This window comes from Xyrauchen texanus, chromosome 50 (genome assembly GCF_025860055.1).
Source record: "Xyrauchen texanus isolate HMW12.3.18 chromosome 50, RBS_HiC_50CHRs, whole genome shotgun sequence".
Lineage (NCBI taxonomy): Eukaryota > Metazoa > Chordata > Actinopteri > Cypriniformes > Catostomidae > Xyrauchen > Xyrauchen texanus.
Window position 1 is genome coordinate 102,501 of NC_068325.1, and position 11,195 is coordinate 113,695.

Consider the following 11,195-nt stretch of genomic DNA (forward strand, 5'->3'; position numbering starts at 1 on the left):
GCGTTATCTCACTGACCGTCATGTTATTGGACACTTTCACTCCTGGATTAAATTAATAATGCTTGATTGTGAATAGTGAATTTCTGAAACTGCTGATTTTGAATGATGCTGCATCCATACTGTAAGTCTAAAATGACATTAACAAAAAGTTACTGAGTGAACCTACCTTTTAATTCACAATTTTCAATTAAAGTTCATTAGAACTAAACATATTTGCAAAGGAGTAAAATTCATAACTTCATACTTAAATCATGAGTGTCCTGGCTTTACAATTTTTTTTTTTTGTTGTTAAATTTACCATTGTTCATGCATAGTATCCAGAGTTTAAATATAGTATTAGTAAGATAATGTCTATCACAAATAAAAACAAAAAGAAAAATCACCATGGTTAGCTGTAATTATTGTATGTAATAGGCCTACATTTTTTAAATAAATAAATACAAATACATAATAATAATCTATGGAATTTGTAATGGAAAAACAATATCCTAAACGCATGTAGAAATAATAAAAACAACCTTCATAAAAGTGACTTTTATTGCCCTAATATACAATATTAACATTTATTACAAATATATACACTATTTCTGGCCAAAAAACATAGTTACTACTCCAGTTAATGTTACTACAGTAACAGTCGGGTATATTTAGGGTGCTGATTTGTGTAATGAAAAGTTTATAATTACCGTTGTGAATGGAACATTGTTTTCGTGTTTACCACGTCACTGTAGTTTCATATGATGGGCTGTTTAATCTTATTTAGCTTTAGCACAGAGTCTTTAAGTGTCTCATATCAGATGGGTTTATAACAGAGAATTCAATGTAAAATTCAAATGGGTCGTACACGACAGCACACCGCAAGCACAGAACAGGTTCATCAGATTGGTGAGACCAACCCGCTTTTACTTTGCTCTGTCCGGTAAAATGCGATGTGCAGCTTCAGGTAGCGCCATTTCATCACACCCATAGTATTTCTAGACATTAAATAATCCAGCCAACTGTCTAAACTAAAGACATTATGCAACTAACTACATGCATGCAGACACTCAAAGGAGATATCAACCATTTTTTTATTAAGGTGTACATAGCATCCTAAATTAATTTGAATATGGAAAAAATTTGAGGTCCAGACCTATTCATCCTTTGTGTTGTAATACAATCATTAGGCTATACAGTATGATATTATATTTTTACTTAGAGCTATGGAAGATGGAGATAAACTTCATGCATTGCTTAACCCTATTATATAGTACATTTTCTTTAGGTAGCTAGTCGGATTATTGCTACAAACAACACGCTGTAGGTTGGTTTTCCTCCTGTCTTCCCTAATTTGAGTCACCAGCCGCCTGATATGACAAACAGTGAATTTTGTAAACAAACTGACTATTCAAGTTCTAGTTTAATAGGTCATCCTTGTTATTACTAGTAAGTGAAAAACAGGTTAATTTACCTTATGGTCCAAATTGCAAGAGAGGGTGCTGCACAAGGGCAATTTTTTCTAGCTGGGCATTGACTCAAATTATAGTGACGTTGGAAGATACTTGACTAAAAGTTGAATTGATTCAGTACATAAACATAATTTTCTTAAACTGATGCATGTTTTGACCTCTACATTTCTTAGTATGTGTACTGTTATCCCTTTGATGTTTGCTTCACAATGGTTGTCCTCTTGAAATGTCTCAAACAGTAACTTACTGATTAATTGTGTGCTTCACATGTCTCTAGACAACAGATGACGTCACCAAAGAAGCTGAAGGTTGAGGTGGAAGGCTTCATCCATGAGGTCTCTGATGTGAAAGAAGGGGCCTCCAGGAAAAAATACTTCACTGCAGTAATGCAAGAGGCAAAAAAGCACACCAAAATGGTGATATTCTCACCACAGCGCCATAATTGGTTCAACTGTGCAGAAAAAGACGAGTAAGTGTGTTGTGAAAACTTAAAAAAAAAAAAAAAGTATCACCTTACATAAAATTGGTCAGCTAGTTTTTGTTACTTTTGTGAAAAAATAAATAGAACTTGTGGATTTATGACTAATTATGCTATTGTGTATACAATTGTTTCCCAACACCCTTTCTATTTTTACTTGTTTAGAAGTCCAGTAAAAGTTGAAAATATAATTCTGAGTCCCTCACGCCAAAAACAAGGAGACCATGATATTTTGGTCAACGATAAATCAAGGCTGACTTGCGTGAGAGACCTGGCCTTCGTTTTTGACAAGAAGCCATATTCTGATGTGCACTTAAGAACATTGAGCGACATCCTGGCTGATCCTAGGGAGCATCAAAGAGTGAGTAAATTGAAATGCTTGATCTTGTTTTTATTCTCTCGAGAGCACTGAATGAAGTATGAAGACGTGTTTGTTTCTTGTGTTATCTGTTGTGGTCCTTTCTTTTCAAATAATACTGCAGTGCCCATTAGCCAATGCTATGCAGCAAACAAAGTTAAGGAACCTTTAATGTATCTGTCATGTAAGGTATTGGTTTATATTGTTTGCCTTATTTGAAGGTAAATGTGGTGGTGAAGATAATGGAGGAGAGGGAGAAAGGCAGCAGCGTTACAAGGTCAAACAAAATGATGAACAGGACGTCGTATGCCATCTCTGATAAGACGGCTTCAATTTTGATAACCATTTGGGGTGATGACACCCTGAGAATCGACAAGTGCAGACCTGCCAACCTGTATGCATTTTGCGTAGCGGTTACGCATTTTGAACTCAAATTACGCTGATACGATTTGTCACTCTAAAACTACGCATAACCTGGTGACCCGCCTCTTTTCACGCGCAGTCCTCAAATCAAGCAACAGCAAATGAATAAGAGTTTGACCAATCATAGCGCTGGGTTCATTTCTCAAACTAGCAAGCGGGGATGATTGACAGATACGTAAGTCAATAAAGAATCCCGCTCAATCCCGCTTCCACTCCCGCGGCCTGCCGTCTGACTGATTTGAGCGAGGACAGTAGGCTACAGTCACGGTACTTTTGACTCCTAAAGGTAAACCGGCTGGGGTGGATGTGGAAAGTTGGAATATTGTATTGAGTTGATCTGGATTCGATTATCACACGGGAGTGATCGCATGGATTATATATCTCACTCAAAATACTCCGGTATTCATGGTCACTCAGAAAAGAGGAAAACATAATTTAGCCATGCAAATTATAAAATACTTAAGTAAAGCTGAAGAATAAATCTTAATAAAATGAGTCATTATGGTTTATTGATTATGAAAGTTCTGTGATTTGTGGATGACTGATAAGCGTGAGTCTGGAGAAACAGGCGTACATTTACTCATTCTCATGATTGAAATACGTAGCTTGCATGTGTTACATTATTGTGTTAATAATAGCTAAAGTACCTAATTATGTTACATATTTATTTTGTATGAAAATTAGCACATTCGTTACTTGCGGATTTAAAAGTACCGTTATATCATTGCAGCTGAGCTCTCTCACAAACACTGACGCTGCGCAGAGAGAAGATAACTGTAAAATGAAATTTGACGGGCTAAGTTTAAATTTGTATTATCCACCCGTGTTTTTAGAATTCGTTAAATGACGTACGTTTTACTGTTAACAGACCTTCCTATATCGGATTCGTCTAACTTGATATTCTTTTTAGAATAAGTGATTCGTTTTGCTATTATTGGACTCCTGTCTATTCATTGTCAACTATTTTCTATAAATATGTTTGTATTGGCTAACGTTTATTAAGTAATGCGTGTCCTGTTTAAAATGTGTAATGTTCAAATGGAAAGACAGCTCGTCACAAATAAAAGCATTTTCTTTGAGATTTAGTATCATATTTGGAAATTGGAATAATAAATTACAATTTATCTTAAATGTACACACAATGTTCCTGTTTTTTTTTTTTTTTTTTTGTTTTTTTTTACTGTTTTTTTTAGGGGTTTCTTAATTTTAGACTAGTTGACCAGTACACATTACAATGCAATATTAATCATGAATAAAAATGGTTTTGAGCAGTACTATTGAAACTGGACTCTCACTGTAAATTGCAGTGCAAGAGAAATTTTCTGATTTGGGTCGAATTTAAAAAACCTTAGAAGTCAAAACTAGAATTATGAAGATAGGCATACATGCGTATGCATATACTTGCAAAGACATGTGTTTGTGTGTCTCTTGCATTCTCAAAAAATATATGCCAATATATTGTTCTATATATGTAGTATATTATATGTTATAGTAATCTTATAGAAATAGGCTATAGGCCTATTATTTTGGGACATACTATAGAAGTATTACAGTATTTTGGGACAGACTATAGAAGTATTATAAGACTGTAGGCTACTGTAGGAGGGTAAGGTCATTATAGAGATCATAAGTGACCTGGGCTACACATCACTAAAAATCTTATAGTATTACTTGTATATAGGAACAGATTATGGCAGACAGACGGCCTACATGATGTTAAAAGGATATATTGTGTGTGTGTGTGTGTGTATGCGCTCGCACCTTGCAGTTAATCAAAATGGCTTCAGATGAGGACACTGACAGGGAGAGAGAAGACAGCAAACCTAAAAAGAAGCAGGTCTTTGCCCCTCAGAAATTCCTGAAAAAATATCAAGAGCAGTGGCCATGCCTCCGCCCCTCTAAACTGCCCAATCATGCCTTTTGCACTTTGTGTAATTATGATTTTGACATTGGCCACCAAGGAGCTACAGGTAATAATGTAGCTATCAAATATATGGCTAATTAAACAATTGAATGCAATTCATTTATGGATATCAGTTAATATAAGCACACATACAATTAAATATTGATCATGAAAAAAAAATATTTTTAAGCAGGTGTACTGAAAAAAAGTATAGCGTAGTAGTGCAGAGCAAGTGATATTTTTAGAATCCGGTGAAATCATAGTTTTGCCTAATCACTTTTACAGTCTACCCTATAATTACGAAGAGAGGCTTTAGAGTGTGTGTACGTATGTTTTTTGCAGACTGTCGACGGCATGTGGAGGGCAAAAAACATTTAAAAAATGTGGCTGCTACAGACTCAGTGCCTAGAATTAACTCATTCTTCGTACAACCACAGGATTTGAGACCAATCCGCGCCGAAACACTTTACACTACATTCATTGTAGAACACAACTTGCCATTAGCTGCTGCAGACCATGCCGGACCTCTGTTTAAAAAGATGTTTCCTGATAGTGAGATAGCCAAACAGTATGGCTGTGGCAGAACTAAGACTGCTGCCATAATAAAAACACTGGCCTGGCATGATGATGAGTGCATTACAGAAGCAATGAAGCACTCTCCATACAGCCTTGCTACAGATGGGAGCACAGATATGGAGGACATAAAAATGTACCCCATTGTAGTGAAGATTTTTAATGCCAATCTAGGTAGGGTAGTTGTGATGTTGTTTAAGATTTGTGAATCAAGAGAATCTACTGGGAGAGCAATATTTGAATTGCTTGATGGTGAACTGACAAAGAGAGGCATACCATGGTCAAATTGTGTCAGTCTTGCAGCTGACAATGCTGCAGTTATGCAAGGTTTGGGGAAAGGTGTAGCGGCTTTTTTCAAGGCACAACATCCGCATATCTACCTAGTTGGTTGTCCCTGCCACCTGATACACCTAGCTGCAGAGAGGGCATCCAGGCAGCTTAGTGTGAACATTGAAGACTTCCTCATTACCATCTATTACTATCTAGACAAAAGCAGCAAGAGAAAGTCGAACCTACGTGATATTCAAATCATGTGTGACACAGAGGTGAGGAAGATCCTCAAGCTGGCCTCCACAAGATGGCTGCCTCTGGGGCAGTGTGTGAACAGTTTACTGAAACAGTGGGATGCTCTTACTGTTTTCTTTGGTAATGAGGTAGATGCAGGGAAGAAAAAGAGGACAAAGTTATCAGGTTCCTCCAATCTGGCAAAGCTTCCACCTGGTCCTACACAGAAGCCTAAAGCCACACCCTCCAGCAGCATGCCAGCTAAAGTGCAGCCCAAGCTCTCCTCTATTCTACCAAAGCTGTCTGCACCTCCACCTGGTCCTACTCAGAAGCCTAAAGCTCCTGCACATCTTGCTGCAGAGTTTGACCTAACAAATTTCCTCTTCAAGCAAAACGAAATTGGAAAAAGAGCTGCAAAAGAAAAAGAAAAAACAAAGGCAGAAAGAACCGAGAAAGAAGAGAAAAAGGATCTGACAAAACCTGAGAAGGTACTTCAGTTCCTCACCAACCCTATGTCAAATGTGTATTCACTCTTTCTGAAGAGGGTCATACCAGTTTTTGACATCAGCAACCAAATACTTCAAAAAGAGGAGCCATGCATTCATATCCTGCTTCCAACTTTGGAGCTGCAACTGCAAAAGATATTGCTTTCATTCTGCAAGCCTGAGCATGTGATCACTTGAATGAAATTGGTAGAGGTATCAGGCCAACCATCACAAGTGAAAAGCAGCTGCCTGATGAGGAACTCTCAATTGGGCATGAGACCCAAGTTTTTATCCAAAGCCAGGGTAACCTAGAGCTGAAGCCTTTCTATAGGGATGTGAGGAAGTTCTTTTCATCTGCAGCTGACTACATGCTTTCCAAATTTCCATTTGGAGATGAGCTGCTTATGCATGCTGTTGTGGCCAACATAGAGAAGAGGCTATCTGTGAAATTCTGTTCTGTTGACTTCTTCATCAGTCGCTTTCCTTCTATTTTGCCGGATAGTGTAACAGTGGATCAGGTAGAGGATGAGTTCAGGATGTATCAAACCACCAGCTTTGATTCCAGCATCCTCAGGAAACGTATTGATGAGGCATGGAGAGACATCAGCCTTTTGAAGAGGGGAGGCCAGGAGGTCTTAGCCAACCTCTCAGCAGTCATGCTTGGAATACTAGTAATATTCCATAGCAATGCTGACTGTGAGAGGGTTTTCAGTCTTGTTACCAAGAACAAGACCCAATACAGAGCCAGCCTGAGTACTGATATGATCAGTGCTTTGGTTATGAAAAAGGTGAGCATGGCTGCTAAGGGGACTGTCTGCCACATGGAGGGCTTCAGCGACAGACTTCTCAGGAAGGCCAAGTCCGCTACCTATGAGGCAAAACAGTCTAGAGCAGCTGTCACTGCCACAAGTGATAAATCTCAACAGTAAAATGTTTATTTAGAAAGGACATGGCATGGCTTCAGTAATTTTATCTTTCTTTCAATAGTTTGCCAGTTGTCAATTTTCAAAAGGACATATTTTCTTTTGTGATTGAGTTATTTATATGATGTTGAAGGTCTATGATAAGGGTCATAAACCTTTTTGAATTTTCACTTCCCTTTTGTCAAATGTCCAAGTTGAAGTGAATGTGAGTGAGTGATGTAAATGCATGTCTTTTCATTAAAAATGTTCTTGCTTCCTTCATAGTGGATTTATATGTTGAATAACTAAATATGGTGGTGAGTGGGGAAATGACTATGTCCTATGACCAGGTGAAGTGATTGGTAAGCATTTGAACAAAACGATACACTATACTGATGCCCAACCAGCCAAAATGACATCAAAGACAGTGGTAATGGCACATTTTTTCCGCATGTGTGCCGCCATGTTCATGAACCAGAACTTCGACAATAAATCAGTAAGTTGCTACTCAAAAAAGTTTTTGAAGGTTGGCAGGTCTGCAAGTGGTATGAGTTTAAAAATGTGTCGGTTCGGTTTTACAACATTAAAGCGATGCTCAGCACCACAATGGAGACCACTTTTGCAATTGTTGAGGATGCAGGAGCAGCTTTACCAGCTGTAGACGATGACCGCACTCGACTTGTTGGAAACATTCTACAAGTGGCGGTGACAATCAGCCACCTGAGTCCAAGGCACCATCAGCTCGACAACGTGAACTCGTCTACCTTGATGACCAAATGTGAGCAGTGTAAGGCCTATTGTAAAACCTCAAAATTAACTAATGTCATTTTGGGGAAAATTTTACTTGAAGATGCGGACCAAAACCCTGTGGAGTATACAATGGATGATGACTTGATTCGTTCACTGGTCACAGACAAAAATCTTCTGGATAACGAAGAAAAAATTGTCACTGAGATCATGCAACATGACATGGCTGATGTTACAGCTAGAAGAAGCCGTGCGTTATTTATAACTTTCTGTGAAGCCGAGCCTAAGCAAACTGATACGGTTAACCCGGAAGACAAAACACAAATGCACCCCGGGTGTCAGGATGACACAGACCTGGAGGCGTTGTTTCAAAAGGATGATAACAGTCCTTTTGATGACTCCCTTCAAATGCTGTTTGTAAATAATGAAGACCAGACAACACCTGGCAAACGCACCAGCAAGACCAAAATGGCAAGGAACAAGTAAAAACAGCCTATGGTCTTATGCCTTTGATCATAATTATGTTTACAACAATATGCCATTTAAGCTATAACCTCATTCATGTGGTATCTTTGGCACTTGTTTACTGACATATTGTATCTTTTACATGTTTATTGAACCACTGTTATCGCAGTTGAAGCGAATTACCTCATTTATGTGGTATCTTTTTCATTTTGTTTATTGACACATTTTTGTGTCAAGTGTGGCCATTTTTTTTTCTACTGTTCTCTATTATTTAATCAAAGTTTACAATTGAAACATTAAGAATGTCATTGCACTAAGTCATATGTTAATTATGGCTTTTTTTCACTGCTCACTTTGCAATATAGACTGTTTCCTATTGAAACGTTAAGAAAGTAATTGCACTTCTTTACTGACATATTGTATCTTTTACATGTTTATTGAACCACTATTACCTCAGTTGAAGCAAATTGCCTCATTTATGTGGTATCTTTTCCATTTTGATTACTGGCACATTGTTGTGTAAAGTGTGGCCATTTCTTTTTTTGCACTGTTCACTATTATTTAATCAAAGTTTACAATTGAAACATTAAGAATGTCATTGCACTAAGTCATATGTTAATTATGGCTTTTTTTCACTGCTCACTTTGCAATATAGACTGTTTCCTATTGAAACATTAAGAAAGTAATTGCACTAAGTCATGTTCATTGTGGAATAAATTCAAATTTGTTGATAAACTGTCACTTGTGGATAAGTCTATGGTGAAAAGTTGACATCTGTTTCAATCATTCAAACTCAAATTTGAAATCTTTTCTCATTTACGTCTATAAGATTATATAAAATGTTAGTTGCACAATCAATTAAAAAAAATGCAATGCCTTCATAAACAATATAGATTACAATAAATATAGATATCTATACATTAACAAAAAACATGGATATTTCCATGTCATCTTCAGAGTTACCAGTTTTTGGGTAATTGGTGTTATATGCAACAGCTTGGACTAGTGCTGGATTTTACCTCATAACAACAACAACAACTAAAAATACTCCATAATTTTTGGGAATACAGATAAGTGTAAGACATCATTAGAAATTATGAAATGTGTACTTTTATTTGTGTACACATACAATAACAACAAAACCTTGTACTTATGTAAAGTAAAGAAAATAAACAGGGTGCGCCGTCTCTGTCTTCGCGAGCATCTTTCTAAAACACGTCACAAAAATTAAGTGAACCAAATCAACCATTCACGCAGTCTGTATTTTATCATCTCACACCCAAAAAATGAGGGTTTGAGAGACGAAACTGATGATGCTCAGCTTCACTTGACAGCGCGGGAAGGATCACGGAAGATCCATCGAGAACAGATAAACTACTTGAATTAGTGCTTCAGGTTCAACATGATCACACGTTTAATACACAATTAAAAACAAATCTCTGAAATGAATACAGATGCAACAGTACGAAAATAATGATACTTCTCAGTTCTCAAAAGATTAAACTGAACTGTGCCTTGAATATCGTATCATGCATTAAAACCCTCTTAAAGAAACTGTAATAATTTAGCCTTCTCCCTGAGCATTGACATCCCAAGTAATTGAAAAGTACAAATGGTATTATTTTAAGTTTTTTTTTATTTCTCTCTTACGTGGTAAAATGCCACGTTTTTGAATGGCATGTAAAATGTTAAAACAATCACTCAATCTCCATTGTTTCACTGGATCTGTTGCTATTTTATTGATCTAAAAAACAAAGCACTGACCATTTAAAGTGTGAGCTTGTACATTTTGAAATAGTTATAAACAGTCACAGCTATGAAGTGTTATTATGTGCCTAGATAGTCTTTCAAATAAAATGAGTTACCCCAAATAGATATTTCTCTCATCATTTACTCACCCTCTTTCTATCCCAGATGTGTATTTCTTTCTTTCTTCTGCTGAATTAAGCTTTTTAGAAGAATATCTCAGCCCTGTTGGTCCTTTCAATGCATTTGAATGGTGATCAGAACTCAGAAGGTACAAAAATCACATAAATGCAACATAAAAGTAACCCATAACACTCCAGTGGTTTAATCCATACTTTCAGAACTGATATTATAGGTGTGGGTGTGAAAAAAAACCCAGAAAAAGGACTCTTAGAGAGAAGAGCGCTTATGAAAGTGAAAGTAGAGATTTATAGTAAAAAATGACTTAATTATTGATCTGTTTCTCACCACTTCTCATTTACTTACATTGAATGGACCAACAGAGCTGAGATATTCTTCTAAACATCTTCATTAAATTTCTACAGAAGAAATTCATACACATCTGGGACTGCATGAGGGTGAGGAAATGATCAAATATCCCTTTAACGTTCACTTTTTTTTATTACAATACATAAAATGAAGACTTAGGACAAAGTGAAAATCTTAGTGAATGCCGTATGTGCAATAATGACATGGAGAGCTTAAACAATTTTCAAGTAATTGCACATATTTCCAACAGGAACCCTCAAACCAAGAATGGCCAACATTTGCCCCTAGGGGGCGCTAGAGGCCACGCCGAAATTCCCATTTTCTGGTCAAAAATGTACTAATTTGGTATATTGATACTACAGGCCAACAGGAATCCACAAACCAAGAATGACCGACATTCGCCCCTAGGGGGCGCTACAGGCCAAGCCGAAATTCCCGTTTTCTGGTCAAAAATGTTCTAATTTTGTACACTGATACTACATGCCAACAGGAACCCACAAACCAAGAATGGCCAACATTCGCCACTAGGGGGCACTACAGGCCATGCCAAAAATTCCCATTTTCTGGTCAAAAATTTACTAATTTGGTATATTGATACTACATGCCAACAGGAACCCACAAACCAAGAATGGCCAACATTCGCCACTAGGGGGCGCTACAGGTAATTCCCAAAA

At 37.2% G+C, this 11,195-nt stretch overlaps 1 protein-coding gene across 1 annotated transcript; it reads left to right on the forward strand.

The window, feature by feature from the left end:
- Positions 1–1,731: 1,731 nt before the first annotated feature.
- Positions 1,732–3,336, forward strand: LOC127640931 (uncharacterized). Its single transcript, XM_052123649.1, has 3 exons — positions 1,732–1,917; positions 2,092–2,287; positions 2,506–3,336. The coding sequence occupies exons 1-3, from the start codon at positions 1,733–1,735 to the stop codon at positions 2,725–2,727; spliced, it is 603 nt and encodes a 200-aa protein (XP_051979609.1). The 5' UTR covers position 1,732; the 3' UTR covers positions 2,728–3,336.
- The last annotated feature ends 7,859 nt before the right edge of the window (positions 3,337–11,195 follow it).

Bases quoted from the DNA above. Each gene is read 5' to 3' on its own strand.
- LOC127640931 (XM_052123649.1), top strand. From the start codon at position 1,733: ATGACGTCACCAAAGAAGCTGAAGGTTGAGGTGGAAGGCTTCATCCAT. The intron at 1,918-2,091 runs GTAAGTGTGTTG...TTACTTGTTTAG, and splicing joins AACTGTGCAGAAAAAGACGA to AAGTCCAGTAAAAGTTGAAA. The intron at 2,288-2,505 runs GTGAGTAAATTG...CCTTATTTGAAG, and splicing joins ATCCTAGGGAGCATCAAAGA to GTAAATGTGGTGGTGAAGAT.